The sequence below is a fragment of the Scardinius erythrophthalmus genome (genome assembly GCF_964197995.2).
Source record: "Scardinius erythrophthalmus genome assembly, chromosome: 5".
Classification (NCBI taxonomy): Eukaryota; Metazoa; Chordata; class Actinopteri; order Cypriniformes; family Leuciscidae; genus Scardinius; species Scardinius erythrophthalmus.
The window spans coordinates 28,380,910-28,397,335 of NC_138225.1; the positions used below are offsets into that span (position 1 = coordinate 28,380,910).

Sequence of the window (16,426 nt, forward strand, 5' to 3'; positions counted from 1 at the left end):
TGAATTTTTTTCATTTTTCATTTTAATTTTACATTATCCCTGCATTTAAATCACGAACCGTAGTATGGGAAACCCTGATTTAAACTGACATTTTTTCTTTTTTTTGTTTGCTAAGCCCTATTCAGACAGTATTAGCTTAACATGGAGAGGTGGGGTAATGTAATTATTACCAGAGCTTCTCAGTGATTTAGTCCATAGACATTAACAACTTGATGTCAACTCTTCAGCAAAAAACTTCATGACATTCCCCACAGATTTAAATTTGGCAATGTACGATGCTATCACTGTCACCAAGTCTTTCACACAAAGTTCAGTACCAAACGATTACAATGGAACTATAGCAGGCCCATTTCCCATTGGTTTTTACAGATTGAGGGGAAATCTTAAATAATGAGGGTATTCCACATACTGTCAATGGATTCCAGCACACTCAAATTACTTTACAAGAGGAATGCTTTCAGTGCACACCTTTTCCCAATTAATGACATACAGAGAGATTCAAAGCTAAGACAAACTCATTAAATCAACAGCATGGGCTTGAATATCTGAGAAATTCAGCTCTATGCTTACTTATTTTGTTAACCAAACTAATTAACGAAATAAAGCACAACATATTATATGCTGATTGTAAACAAATTCAGACATCTTACCTGGCTCCAGTGACGTCGACCCCAACCATCAGCTGTCCATTTAGTGACAGCAGCTCATCTCGCAGCTTAATATCTCCACAGTGGGCCGCTGGACTGTTCTTTTTCACTTCAGTCACCCAAATACACCCGACATCCAACACAGGGCCTTTATCGCCCTTCCTGCGCCTCCTCCTGACCCCTTTCTTCTTCCCCTCGGGGTCTCCAAAAATGGGAATATTTCCAAAGCTGAGCCCGAACTCCGGTCCATCTTCCTCAGACTTGTTCAGGTAGACCGCCTTCACTTCAGCATCAGTTTCCTCTCTAAATGGGCTACTACTGTACAAAGGACTCTCAACTTCAGCAAAGTTTAGCTGGATGTATTCCACAAGCTTGCAGATGGCAGCCTGGCAAACACCACCTGCGCTCATCCGAGACTCATCGCCCTCGTCTTGGTCCTTTTCTCGAGCCCTGAGCCAGTTCTCCAGGAGGGGGAGATGGTTCAGGGCATTTTCTTGGGTGATAGGCATCCTAGCTGCTGCTGCTGGGCCTGCCTGGGCCGCCCCTGCATGTTGAGTCAAGGCTCTTCAGTGGTGGCTGTAACCAGACGCATTAAAATGGCTTCACATTCCTCTCAAAATGACACACTGACCTCACAGACTTCAGATCCAGAACGCTGGCGTCCACTTGTGATACTCTTAGACCACAGAGGTCCATGATGTCATCCGCAGAAACAAAAGGAAAGCACGGGGACTGAGGAAGAAGGGCACGTTTATTCTTCGAGGGGTAACAAGAGAACGTGTGCCATTAGCTGGTCGTCTTGGTGCGTGCCAAATCTGATTTCCAATACCATTAAAGTGGAAAATAGCAGATCGTTGGGAGTCGAGATCTATCCTGACTCACAGGCGCCACAGACGTCCACCTAATCAGAAAGAAAATAAATAGAATTGCCATTACAAAGAAAGTCAGCAGGCATGAACTCATGTTAAAGCGCTGCAGTCATGGCTCATTTGCTGCTCAACCTCAGTACGCACAAGAACAGAAATTGGCGTAAGTATGACAACAAAGAAAGCTTCCTATATACCAGCCGTTTCATTTGACTGACAGAATTCATGAACTGGAAAAGGTTCCAATAATAGTCTTATGGGCTTTTTTACAGATGTGTCATTTGGCTGTTTATACAGACATTCAGTAGGGGTAGAATCAATGTGGTTGACATTATTCAATGAACAGTGAGCAGACAGAAAGGAAAAGCAAACTTCCTTTCAGTTCTTTTTCACCTTAACCTCGTGGAATGTAACCTGACAATAAATGTTGAAACTGCCAGCCAGATGTTGTGATCGTGTAGCTCGAACTCTTGGACTGGCAGACCACATTTCTGGCATTTTTAAGTATATGCTGTAGACAAAGACCACAATCAAATTGCTACTCTGGGGTTTTGCTCAAAATAACACGGCGTTGGCCTCTGTGAGCATCACACAAACTACTAGAGCTCTCTCATGAGAGCAAAATCCTTCTGTGATAAAAGATAATGGAGCATTTATGTGTAACAACATATCAACTTTGCATTAATGTCCATTACTAGGAAAAAAAACACAGATTAAACTGTGAGAAGATTACTTAGGACAGCTATATAAACAAGAGGGGGATGTATATCCAACTGTCAGCTGAAGTCTTATAGAGCAGACCAGAAAAGTAAAGTGACAGCTAATACCAGAGGACAAACCCCTTTCAAGAGTTTAACCTCAATAAGTCATATGCAGTTTATAAATGGCAATTCTAAAACATTTCTATCAACAACTAGGCATGCAATATGCAATCATGTCATTGATAATATGAGAAATGAAAGAAACTGTATTACATATGAAAACCTGCTTACAGTGAAGCTTTGTCTTTCCACAGGATGTGACGTACTTGTCTGTTAAGAGATTATTATACACACAACAGTTCCCCACAATTTACATTACATTACATTAAAAATAAACCCAAAAAGTTATAGCCCCTTAAAACACATTTATCACCATCTTCCTCCTACCTTTTAAAAATTTTGAGATTTTGTTCCTTACTCCATTCAAGCACATATATAAGCACTAGACCTCTCACCGCGTAGCGCTGTCACAGGGACACAGAAGGTCTGCAGACCCCAGACTCACCCTCCGAAAAGACCCACATGCAATAGGATTAGTCTCACCCCTCCCCTGTGCCACTTACACACACAATGACCTCCCATTTTCTCTTTGGTTGAGTTGCTGAATGGCCAGTTTAAGTGTTTATATTTCTGTCATCATGTCATTCATGATTATTGATGTTTTAGTTCCTCAAATAAGAGCGACTCATTTAACAAAGCAAATGCAGATTAGGAGAAAAAACACTGGCACACATTATAAAAGATTTTAGCAGGGAAAAGCTTTAAGGATTAGTTTACCAAATATGAAAATGCTATCATTAAATTCTGTAAAAACAATTTAAAATAACTATTTTCTATTTTAATATAGGCTACTTTAAAATATAATTTATTCCAGTGATGGTATAAGCTGAATTTTCATTAGTTTGGTGTTCAAAAAAAACATTCTTATTATTATTTAGTGCTGCTAAATATATTTTGCGGAATACTTTTTTCAGGATTCTTTGATTCAACATTTATTAAAAAAAAATAAATATATATATATATAAAGTATAAATGTTTTTACTGCCACTTTTAATAAATTGAATGTCACCTTGCTGAACACAATTTTTTTTTTAAAACATAAAATGCAGAAAGTTTTCTGTGATGGGTAGATTTAGGGCTAAGGTTAGGGTATATAATATACAGTTTGTACAGTATAAAATTATATAAGTATATAAAAAAAACTGTTCCTTTGAAATGAATGGTATGGTAATCATCCGGAGCTACTTCCTCTGGTCCAGCGACATAAAGTGTCTGCAAACATTCTTAAGCCAGTGACACTGAGAAGAGCTTCTGCCAACGACAACATTCCCATGAACAGCCTCATGATCAAGAAAGCTATTGTTTCCCATTGAATTGACCCATATTGAAAGCCCAAGAAAGGGGATTAAAGCTAAAGAGGACACTTTTTTGATATTCATTACATGGACATTATGCACTCTGCTTTATCCACTGCAGAAACACAATAGTAAATGCACTGCATTTGATAGTGTGACTAGGAAATCATTTGTCACTAGTAAAAACCAAAACAAGACATGATCAATGCTGGCTGTAAAACCATGAACTCCACATGGTTGGAATAAATAAGCCTTTCATACTAAAACAAACAAGACTTAGTATTATGAAAATCTGTCAAGCATTGCTTTTAAAAAGAACAATGAAAAAGGATTAATGGTCATTATTAGCCATATAGGACATATTTAATGTCTGTGCTTTGGTCTTTCAGATTAATTAAAAAGTTACGTTTTTTGTTTCGATTATACTAGAACAATACACTTCTCCAGCTTAGCCAAACAATGACATAATGGAAGCTGAACCGCCTGAGCTCAGAGCTCTGTAAATACATTTAAAAGAAAAAGAAAAAAATGAGAGAATATTTCAAAGAGAAATACCAATCCAGCACTGAACTCTGGAGTCCAACAGCATTTGTCACTCTGTTAGGGTGGTCTTTCAACTCCTCTTTGTTTTATTCATTAGGATCACATTACAGAGCTCTCTCGTCATTTAATAGAACCGTTTATCATGGACGTGGATGTTTTCATCCTTCACTTCGCATACACACATTTGACATACAAATCAAGCAAGCTCACGCTGTTAAGTGATTCTTGAAAAAAGAGGAGTATTTCGAAAAATGAACGCTGTGGTCGGAGAACACTGACTGACAAATAATAAAGTTGGATGCCAATTGTGGAAACATGAATTAAGTTGAGTTTTCCAAAGAAGGGCCGTACTGCCACTAATCACAGAGGTCTTGCTGAGAGCAACCGTAAACGGGTTCTGCCCTCAGGCCCACGTCAGTGCTTTATGATCTACAGCCATCGATTATGGGGTGGACTTCATCTCTTCTTTGATCTGACAAATGTGATTCTTTACGACTTAAGTGATGGGTTTCATTATTGACCAAAAACATTTTAGTTGCCAAAATAAATAGCTTTTGCTCAACAACATGAATCTATTCATGAGATTGAGCTATTTGTAATGTTAAATAGTATTTTTATTTAGTTAATGAGGCACTAGAAGTACAGGATACAGTGTAGTTGTGTGATTGTACCCTAGTTCACACACGCCACTGTCAGATTGCCAACAAAGACTGGTTAGTAGAGCAACAAATCGCAGCTTCAAAGTGGCTACAAGAAACTGGGTCAGCAACCAGCGGCATCAGACCATATTTAAACCACTCATATTAATAGTCCTTATTTGAGAAGACGTTCACTGACTGAGAACCATGTTGAGTCCAGAGGAACACTTTTCTAATCAGTTAGGTACATTAGGATTTTATGTTACATTTAATGTTATTAATGTTTATTGCATTTTTAAAATTTCATGTGTGTTACCATGATGGTGTTTAGAGTTTGTGTGAATGACACTGTGCAGATTCTTAATATTAGCTTTCTCAGCATGTGGGAACGCTGCTTGTGATGAGCTTTGATTCATCATGTGATTCTTATCACGACTGTGATTGGTTGTCAGTGTATTACAATGGTATAAAACAGATATTAGTATTTCAATAACTCAGTAAATTAACATTATATCAGATAATGAAATACGGTTTTACACTGTAAATTTCTGGCCATGACAGCTGCCAGTTTTTTACCATAGATTTTGATTTTTTTGTGTGTGTGTGTGTGTGTGTGTGTGTGTGCGTGTATATATGAGATATAAAAAGGCATAGTTGATTCTTGATCCTGATCAAGGTTTGTGGACTACATTAGAGTTGCAGATCACTTTCCATTTTTCTTATAGACACTTTTGACCATGAAGATTATAGAATAGCTGAATGCAGCTTTAATGGCTTCATGCAACTCTATCACAATGTCACACACAGAAGGGAACAGACAGACGGTAAGGTGAAATGTTTTATTCAAGTAAAAGCAGAGTGATGGGACAACAGCGGGAACCAGACGATGGTGAAAGGATGGTGACTTGATAGGTGATGAAGACTTAGCTGGCGATGACTTAAGTGGAAACTCTGTGCAGGTGAAGGATGAACACGATGACTGGAGATCGGAATGACGGACAGGGGACAGGGGACTTGACAGGACGATCTCAGGTGAGTGTTCAGGTAAGGAGTCAGACACTGATGTGAGGGTGATGCAGGTTGATATAGGCTGTGTTGATGAGGGAGTGCAGGTGCAGGGAATCAGTATCTGGTGATGATCAGCAGCAGGTGTGGTGATGGCTGAGTGCAGGTGGGGACCAGAAGGGATGCTGGGAAGTGTAGTGCAGACAGGATACATAGTTGGTGACTGAGCTGGGGCCTCATTTATAAAATTTGCGTAGAATTTGCGTCAGAAGTGGCGTACGCACAGAAATATTCGGATTTATAAAACCGTGCGCATGCACATCCTATGCAGTTTTCCCTTAATAAATGTAGCGCAGCTTTTGAGGCATCATGTCACGCCCATAGTTGCCCATAAATAGTCTGTGAAACGCCCACAAGTTAATATTCATCGATTGCAAAATCATGGCAAACACAGAGAGGAAAACCAAGAAACGTAACTTCACTCAATGTGAAGTAGAAATTATCGTTGGCGAGGTGGAAAAGAGGAGTAAAATGCCTTCCATTTGCCACATCTTCTAAGAGCACAAGATCAGCCATTGTGCGTCATTACGCATTGTGATGGCATCATGGCATTTTATTACCATCCATTTGATTGCATCTGACAAGCTACAGATGTGTTATGAGGATGAATTGCATAACATGCCAATATTATTGCAGAACATATTTCACTTTTCTTTTTGCAAATATGTGTTAATTTGCATTTCTGTTGTAACCTTCGTTTGATTTTGTTTGTTTTACACCGCAGATCGATCAAACGGATGTTCGTGTAGGCTGTTAATTGTAAGACTTGCTTTGTGAAGTCTTCATGTTATTTATGAGAGGCAGTATTGCCATTTCTTTTACACAACAGTCTAGTTTCACACACTTTCACGTGTTTCTTCCATCTGCCGACGGTGTCGCCATTTCTCATTTCACTCGTTTTTGTGCGTATGCCTGGGTCAGAGTTTGCGTGAAGGACCGCACATTTTCCCGTCAAGTTTGCTTTTTATAAATACCAATTATTGCGTAGAGAGCGGCGTATGCCTTCTTTTGTGCGTACGCAACGTTTATAAATGAGGCCCCTGGTGACTGTGACACACAACTAGTGAACATTAAATTATTTGTTTTCTTCAGCAGCCAACTGCATCCCAACAGCTTTTCTCAATTATATTTCAATTCCTCCAGCAATACAATGTACAGTAACAAAGAGAGCCATACAAAGTTACAGAGAAAGAGAAAGACCAGTTTCCTATACAAATAGACTTTCAGTCTGTTCAATTACATTTTTCAAACTGAATGTGGTAGTTGCAGGAAATATCATCTGATTTATTTATTCTCATTGAATCAGTAATGGAAACCATATGCGATATGGCAAAAATAACATATAACAATTTTTTTCAGGAAAATCACGATTCACAATTTTATCACGATTCTCTTTCATGTTGGTTTTACTATTTTGCAAGTGACTGAGCATTACAGCGAAAAAAATTTCCCTATTTTAAAAACAAAGCCTTACAATGTAAAAAAAAAAAAAAGAATGGCTGACAATTAGGCCAAAGTGGCGCAAATAAAAATAGGCTACACAACATAATATACAAATGAAATAAACATTGCTTTATTTTTTCAGCTACAGTAGGTGTATTTAACAGTAGCATTCAAGAAAGAAATGAAATGAACAAATATAAAAATAAAACACTATATAGACATCACTGTATAAATTATACATTCATTCTTATTAAAGCAAATTTTAAAGTTCTCACTTCTCAGTCAAGAGCAGTGAGTGATTTTCTCTTTGTTTTTTGTTGTTTTATTAACATTAAAGGATTAGTTTCCCCCAAAATTACAATTGTCACAATTTACTCTCTCAAGTTGTTTTAAACCTGAATAAGTTTCTTTCTTTTGTTGAAAATAAAAGTTATTTTGAAGAATGTGGGTAACCAAACAGTTGCTTTTTTTTGTGTTCAGCACAAGAAAGAAATGAATACAGGTTTGGAACAACATTAGAGTGAGCAAATAATGACAGCTTTAAAGGATTAGTTCACTTTCAAAAAAATGTTTGCTGATAATTTACTCACCCCAATGTCATCCAAGATATCCATGTCTTTCTTTCTTCAGTCGAAAAGAAATTAAGGTTCTCTTACGAGAGTACTCTCGTGTTGCGTAAGCTAGCTTACGCTACGGGAAAATCCCTTTTCTCGAGAATAATTTAAAACGCATTGCTGCATGAGCAGACCTAGGCGAGGCAGCTCACGCGCCTATTGGTTGCTCTGCAGCAACTGCTGCAAACTATCGAGGGACTGCCCGTGACGTAAGCACCAATGAGGGCGCGGGCGCCCGTGCACGTCACGTCCCGCCAGAAGGGGCGTGGCTTAAGACTATATAAGCAGACTCCAGATAGGTTGTTCTTTGATTTTTCATCTCTTCAGCGAAGTGGTCACACCTCGCTGTTCTCCGGAGAAGCCTGCGCCGTCGAAGAGCCTTCAGCGGGACGAGCCTTCTCAGAAGCCGGCCATCTCTCGCCGCTTCAGCCGCCGTTCCTGCTGCGCTATCCGGCGCCGATATCCTTACATTGCACGCGTGTTACGTTACACACGCTTTTCTAAAAGAGCGAGGCGTTGTTGCAAATGCCTCTCTTCACCAAGTGCGGCTCTTGCCGAGCCACCCTCAGCGACGGGGACCGCCACATCCTGTGCGTTTTCTGCCTGGGACGAAGTCATGCGGACCACGCGCTTTCCCAGGGCGACTGCCCGGAATGCGAGGAGATGTCTATGTCGACCCTGCCGGCTCGTCTAGCATCTTTCGACGTGGACCCCGCCCCTCCGCTTCTCTCTTCTGGGCCGCACCGTAAAAAGCTCCGTCCACAGAGAATGCTGGAGGCCACCACTGCGAGCGCTTGCATGCCGGATATCTCATCTCCCTCGCCGGATATCTCACTGTCACCGAGAGACACTTGTGGTTAACCTTGTCTGACATGAAAGAGTCCGACAGAGCCACTTCGACACTTCTTACCGAAGCGCTCTAGTTCCGCTACGGGTCGCTCAAAGCAGCCGCCCAGCCGGAAATCAGCGCCGCCGCCAGCTTCACAGCGCCGTCAACCGAGAGAGTCTCAGCAGCGCTCGCGTTCTTCAAGCCGCCACAGGCCGCCTCCCCCCCGGGGACCCAGGCCCAAGATAGTGCTGAAACCTGAGCCCTCAAAGTCTTCCTGACTACACTAGGAAGACGGAGATGGTCGAGTCTCGCGGCCGGACCGCCATCAAAATCAGCACGCTTCGCTCTCTCAGTTCCCTCAACAGAGGCGACTGGAGATGTGTATTTCACAGCCAACGAGCCCGTTACACAACATGCTCGCCTGTACCCAAAGGCCGTTTACAGGATTTCGGTCTCCAAATCAACTGGATCAAGAGCTCGCTGTCTCCCAGCCAGAAAATTTCCTTTCTGGGGACAGACTAAGGCTGAATCCCAATTCTCTGTCTTACCCCTTCCCCTTACCCCTTCCCTTTAGTTTTGCACGTTCACGTGAGAGTAAGGGCTATCCCAATTCTCATTTTGATCAAAGGGTAGGGCTAAGGGGAAGGGGTAGATACCCCTTAAAACCAAGAATTTTCGCGAGCTTACTTGAAATCAAGGGGTACCCAGAATGCACTGCGCAACCGGCAACAAAGGCGGGCATACCATCAAGAAAGTCTCATTTTCGGCTTAAATGATTGATTGAAAAATTATGACAGTCGTGTTTTGTGCTCTACACAGTCATGTACATATATCTTTGCAACCATGTTGTTAACTGAAACGTTTTTAAAAATCGCTGGTCTGCTACGCTAAGCTATGCTAACGATACATTGCTGCTTTGCACAATCAGTCTCACATTTCTCTGACTAATGTCCGGGATTCGGCTTTTGTTTTCTACAGTCGCCATTCATTATGTGTAACGTTTGATTATTTGACACTGACACGTATGTGCCAGCTTTGCAGATCATGTATTCAGCTTCAAACGGATCCCGACTGATACGAAAACACAGGAATTTAAGCAATGCTAAAACGCACATAAACCGATCACTTGTTTCACTTGTTTAGCGTTCATGTACGTTAAACACTACATTCAGCTTCACCAATTTGAATGAATTCAGTCCGATTGAAACAACACTGTGCATAATGAATAGCGACGGCAGAAAACAATAAGCCAAATCCCGGACATTTTGGGTGATCCTGAAATCCAGGCGACATGTCCAGGAAAAAGATACGTGCTTTACATATTGTAACGCGTTGTGTTAGGAGGGAAACAAAATAAGGATAGCTCGCAGCTGAAGTATTAGGCCAGACAGACTCACGGAGGCGATTCACTCGCAATTTATTGACAAATCAAACTCCTGCAACTGTCTGCCACACGCTCCACCTTGCCTTCCACTGCGTCACTCAATAAAACAAAGCAAAAATAATGAGCATCAACAAAGAAATGACCCACATACATGGGGTTGTTCGAGTCGCACGGCACAATACCATTACAGCCCGTTCAACAGAGAGCGCGCAGCTCTTAAAGGGGCCATACTTATTTCCACTCGTTACAATATACTGTCCAGTATCACACAGGGACGCCGGAGTATGATGTATGATGACGTAACCAAGTGGCGTCTCATTTCATAGGGGTATGTTTTCAACCCTAACGCTTACCACTCGGTTTCGAGGGACAAGGGCTAGGGGTAAGACGAAGGGGTAGGGGTAGGGGAAGGGGTAAGACAGAGAATTGGGATTCAGCCTCAGACTCTGTGTCAATGACAGCGCGGCTGACGTCACAGCGCACGCTGCAAATTCAGCGCTCGGTAGCGTCTTTCAAGGTCGGCAACATCTCTCCTCTCAAGTGCTTCCAGAGTATGCTGGGTCTTATGGCTTCGGCCTGGGCAGTGCTTCGACTGGGCCTGCTTTTCATGTGCCCTCTCCAGCACTGGCTGAAAACGCGGGTCCCGCTTCGAGCATGGACCTCCAGCCGCGTTCGCCTCAGGGTGACTCAGAACTGTATTACAGCACTGGATCCCTGGAAGGTGAAAGACTGGTATCAGTCAGGCATGGATCTGGGAATGGTCTCGAAACGAAAAGTAATCTCGACAGACGCCTCCAACTCAGGTTCACTAGCCTGGTTAAAACCAGACCATTCTCAGTAGTAACTGAGTTATGGTCTGGCAAAGCTTCATTAATAACTCATTTCCAAAGGGGCGTCACCAACGGACGTCGCTCAAATGTCTCTGGGCGCAATTGGATAGCCCTAAAACCAATCAGAGAGATCGCCATCGTGTAAAGCCATATGCTGCGTCCCGATTTGCCTAAGTTACACTACGCCATAAAAGTATGTACTCTTTTTGTGAAGAAAAGGTATTTACTTTTGAATGTGTAGCAAAAAAGTAGGCAAGCTTTGGGACATACTACTTCATCATCTTTATCGGACGGATCTGTCGCGTGCATCCTGTCACATAAACTGCCCTGTCAATCATCTTGTTACAGTTAAAATCCTCTATTAAATCTAATTTAATTTCCTACGTTTCTGAGAGAAATGTAGTAGCACGTTCATCTGCCAGTGGGTCTTTCATGGAGACTGTCCTCATGTGTTTGCAATTTGAATATAATAATGCATTTAAAAGTTGGTGCGCTTCACCAATGGACATCGCTCAAATGCCTCTGGGAGCAATTGGATAGACTTAAAACCAATCAGAGCGATCGTCGTTGTGTAAAGCCCGCCCCAACGTTTCTGATTGGTGCCGCGATTTCGACGGATTAGAAATGGGCTTGAATGAGCTCTTTGCCAGACTACTTGCAGAGCAAATCTAAATTTGCCGGAAGTTGTCTGGGTTTTCCCAGGCTAACTGTTCACTTGAAAAAGTGAATGAAAATGAGTGAGCGAATTCGGACAGCCGTTGAGCGTACAGCAATTGTACACTCGTTATTGCAGTGCAATGTGGGATTGAATAAGTGCACTCAATAATGTCAGACACTTTCTGCTTCCCGTAGTGACCACTCACGTGGTGTTTGCATAGTTTACCACAGCTGAAGTGAAATAAATGATACGTTTCCATTTAATACTTTATGTACAGCTTAATACAGAGTCTGCTTGAACAAGATTAAAGTTCAACTAACATAAGCCTATACTATTTAAATATCAATGTAGTGGGGTCTACGTTTTTTAAAAATCAGTTTTATTTTGATAAACATGACACAATATAACATCGCGGCTACATGAAAAGAGCTTTTACTGTTATTAAAAAACAGATTTGTGAACATTAGTGGAACTGAAGGTGTTCGAATAACCACGAAACACACGTGATGGTTGTCATGCGGTGGATTTGGCCAATCATGGAACAGTTGTGTCGTCATCAGAGCTCGTGCAGCCACTCTGGAGAAGCTGCGCCGAATGAATCAGCCGGCTGCTCTCGAATCGCTCTTGCGGTACTTATATGCCATACGTCACAGTCAACTTCATACAGCATTGGGAAAAAAACATTAAGACATTTCCAAGAAAAAAAAGTTAGTGATAGGTCTATTCATTCTCTGTTAAGCAGAATGTGATGTTTTTAAAATCAAGAATACCTTTCCTTAATGAAACTAAATGAATTTCCCTTTTGTTTTCCTGAGAAGAAAGTCATACAGGTTTTTAGGGCTGCACGATTAATCGCAATAAAATTTGGCAAAGATCTGGCAAAGGCCGTGATTATTTTATGCGCAGCTTGTCAGTGCAGCACGGCTGATCGGTAGTAAATGCTGCTCCATCTGAACTCCAGAGGGCGCTCTCATGCAGACACACCAAATATGCCCCACTCCATCAATTAAAGGAACACTCCGACTTTTTGGGACTTTAGCTTATTCACAGTATCCCCCAGAGTTAGATAAGTCCATACATACCTTTTTCATTTCTGTGCGTTCTGTAAGTGTTATTTGACGCACCCACCGCTAGCCTAGCTTAGCACAAAGACTGGATGTAAATGGATAATGGTAGCATACTAATCCTAATAAGTGACAAAATAATGCAAACATTTTCCTATTTACATGTTGTGATCTGTATAGTCACAGCGTGTACAAATAACAAGGCTATATGAGACAGAGACCATTTTTAATCGTATAAATACTGGGAACTATATTCTCACTAGGCGTAGGAGCACAGCTACTTGGGCGGAGTGGCTACTTGGGCGGAGTGATTAGCGCAGCACACGAGACGCCCTGACTGTTGATGGTTCCGTAAACAAAACAAACGTGACAGACTAGCTAGTAGCGAACGCGACCCGTGATCATGGCTGACTTTGAGGAATTGTCAGAGGAATTTTACTGTGTATCAAACCAAGATCCAGAACCATATAGTTTTGAGCCAGAATACACAGACGAGGAGTTACAAACTTTGGAAGCTGTAAGACAAGATGCCGAACAGATTGATGTCGAAGGCAGAATCAGAACGAACACGGACTGGTGGTGTAAATGTGGAACATGCCAACCTATGCCGACAGAAACCGAGTGCCTTTGTTGTAATGAATGGGACCGGGTATTGCCATCAATGTCAAGGATTGATGAATGATGACAATCAAAATATTTGCGTCACTACCACGGAAGATCAACTGGAAGAAACGCCCCATGCCGAGTGAACCTAATGGTCAGTTGTCCACCAAGTAAGTGATTTTGTTATAATGATCATTCATAGTACAGTGATAATAACAATAAAGGGGATACACGGAGCCTCTATTCACGTAATAGTCACTAAGGATACATTACATTAGCATGGCACTGTTACAGTATGGCTAATGTTAGTCATCTCAAAACATAACGGAACACTTACCGCAGCAACAGGTGATTCAATTTGTCCTGTCTTTATTATCGATGGGATGGCTGTATCCTTTAGCACACGTTTCATGGTCCGTGTGGCAACTTGCATTTTTTCAAAATAGTCGTCTATAGTAAAATGTTCAGAGCAAACGAAATACTTATTGATGCTGTTTACAGGTGTGTTTGGATAAGTAGCCATCGATTCATCAGGTCAGCGTTTTTGGTTGGAATTCTATGAAACATCATAGTATTACCTGGTCTCCCCTGTTTATTGTCGCAGCTCTTTACAATACAGCGAACACCCATGATTGTAAACTATAAATTTACTATCTAGTAATTGCTGACTCTATTACTCCAACTCTGAGCGAACTCTCTGCTCCTCACCACAGGGCGTCTCGTGTGCTGCGCTAATCACTCCGCCCAAGTAGCTGTGCTCCTACGCCTAGTGAGAATATAGTTCCCAGTATTTATACGATTAAAAATGGTCTCTGTCTCATATAGCCTTGTTATTTGTACACGCTGTGACTATACAGATCACAACATGTAAATAGGAAAATGTTTGCATTATTTTGTCACTTATTGGGATTAGTATGCTACCATTATCCATTTACATCCAGTCTTTGTGCTAAGCTAGGCTAGCGGTGGGTGCGTCAAATAACACTTACAGAACGCACAGAAATGAAAAAGGTATGTATGGACTTATCTAACTCTGGGGGATACTGTGAATAAGCTAAAGTCCCAAAAAGTCGGAGTGTTCCTTTAAAACAATATGGAGTTCTAAGTACTAACTGTTGTTATTTGCCACTTCAATGACCACTGTAAAAAAACAAATGCTGTTGCACCTGAATAAAGTTATGCATGAGGAATGTCAGAGATAATGCTGTTCATTAGTTATACTTATTGGTTTAACATGAGGTAGCAGCCTCTGCAGCCGTGCAGTCTGGAAACTTCCACACACCTGCCAGCTTATTCAGTCCTGTCAGCGGACACATGGAGAAAGCCTGCTACAAAATAAGGCATGTTCTTCACATCTCACCAGTCAACAAGCACTTTGTGGTTTATATCCCAAAATAGCCCTTCAACCTCACTAACACAAACATCTTTGGATTTTTCCAGAAAGACTATTACAGGTGTTTTCAAAACGAGTCTTTGGCAATCGTTTAGAAGGGTACGATTACATTAACTTACAGAAAATCTGAGCTGTTCAAGGAAAGAGTTTGACTTTGAGAAGTTCGTAATATTCTATTGCAATGCTTCAGTAACTGGAATGTTTTATCTGCTTGCCCAAATAAAAATTTTAGTTGCTACAAAAAAAGCAAAAACTGTATAGCACCCGAACAGTCCAATATTATATTGAAAACGGTGGCATCCCTAGTTCCCACGGCTCTCAGCCCCGCCCTAATTGCCCCAACAACCATATGGTCAGATAGACTACAAATATGCCTCTATGGTTTATATGCGGTTATAAATTGCATTTTTTTCTTCTTTTCGGTTTTCCAATGTTTTACACGTGTCGCCTACTCAAATGGAAACACTTCCAACATGACTGCACATTTGCGGCGCCATCACCCAGCGATATCACTGTCTGAAAGCTGGATAGCAGAGCAGGTAATACAGTCACATCCAAAAAGCAACAGTCCCTGGCTGATTCCTTCCAGCACCAGAATACTCAACTGGTTAAATAACAAAGGCAGTGGGGATGTTCATTGCCAAAGATTTGCAGCCGTTTTCTGTGATTGGAGGTGAATGAAAGCACTAAACCAAAAGCGCTTGATCCGCATTACAGACTACCGTCTCGCACTTTTTTCAGCGCCGAGGTAATTCCCGACCTCTATGACAAGACACGCAACAGTGTTGTAATTTTTATATATATGTATTTAATATAATACAATACACTAGGAATGTGTACAAGTGGATTTTTTTTTTTTTTTGCTTTTAAGTAAAATAAAGAAAGAGTATTGCAATAAAAATAGTACGTTTTCTTATTGTTCCTGTCGCCTAAGCATACAGGATAACAAAAAAACTGATGTGCCAAGCCATCAGAACCGAACCGAAAACTGTGGTTAAAAAACAGAGGCATTTATTAAACCGTGGGTTAACTGTATTGTTGTATCCCTAATTGGAACATAGCGAGGCAGGTGGAGTGAGTGCTAATAAATTATGAGCGTCACCTGCACGCCACACCAGTTTCGAGTCCTACGGAGGAGCTCCGGAAGGATAAGAGGAGTGAGTGACAACAGTGCAAGATGAGAGAGGACCAGGCCTAGGACATTTATGTTGTGTTTTATGTTTATGCAGCAGTTATCCGTTAGGGGCTGCCACTTTACTCTCGTTTTGTTGTTTGTTTCACCTCCTTCTTCCCTTATCAACAAACCTTCGTTAAAGTGGTGCCAAAACAAGGGAGGAAAGAGGATCGCGATGTCAAAGAGCACTCGTCACTATGGGAAATCCAAGGTGCCATTGAGCATCCATGGTGGCAGACTCTGCTCACCACTGCTTGCCACAGTTGTCAAGGTTTAGTGTCACCTCTGGGGAATGATTCTCTAAGCGAAATTCAAACAAAGTTAAACAGTTTTTTAGCATTCAAAGACTTGAAGCATTAGCACAATCAAACCTGCCAATTCAAATGTTGTGAAACACTTACAGTGCAAAAGAAGTGAAAGAACTGAAACCCAAGGGGAATTTTCCAGCTGAATGTGTGAGAAGGCCGTGGGGGCTGGGAAGAGTGTCAGTGTAATATACGCAGATGTCAGAGGTGACACACTGTAGGAGTGAGACCCCCTCATTCAGATTCATTCATGC

At 41.5% G+C, this 16,426-nt stretch overlaps 1 protein-coding gene across 2 annotated transcripts in view; it reads right to left on the reverse strand.

The window, feature by feature from the left end:
* The window catches only part of pdzd2 (PDZ domain containing 2), a gene marked incomplete at its 5' end in the record, with an annotated part of 61,050 nt that extends 59,894 nt beyond the window's left edge, over positions 1–1,156 (reverse strand). For both annotated transcript variants that reach the window (XM_081364673.1, XM_081364671.1), the window contains one exon: positions 651–1,156. In XM_081364673.1, coding sequence (XP_081220799.1) covers positions 651–1,156 — 506 coding nt within the window. The remainder of the gene's footprint in view (positions 1–650) is intronic.
* Positions 1,157–16,426: the final 15,270 nt, after the last annotated feature.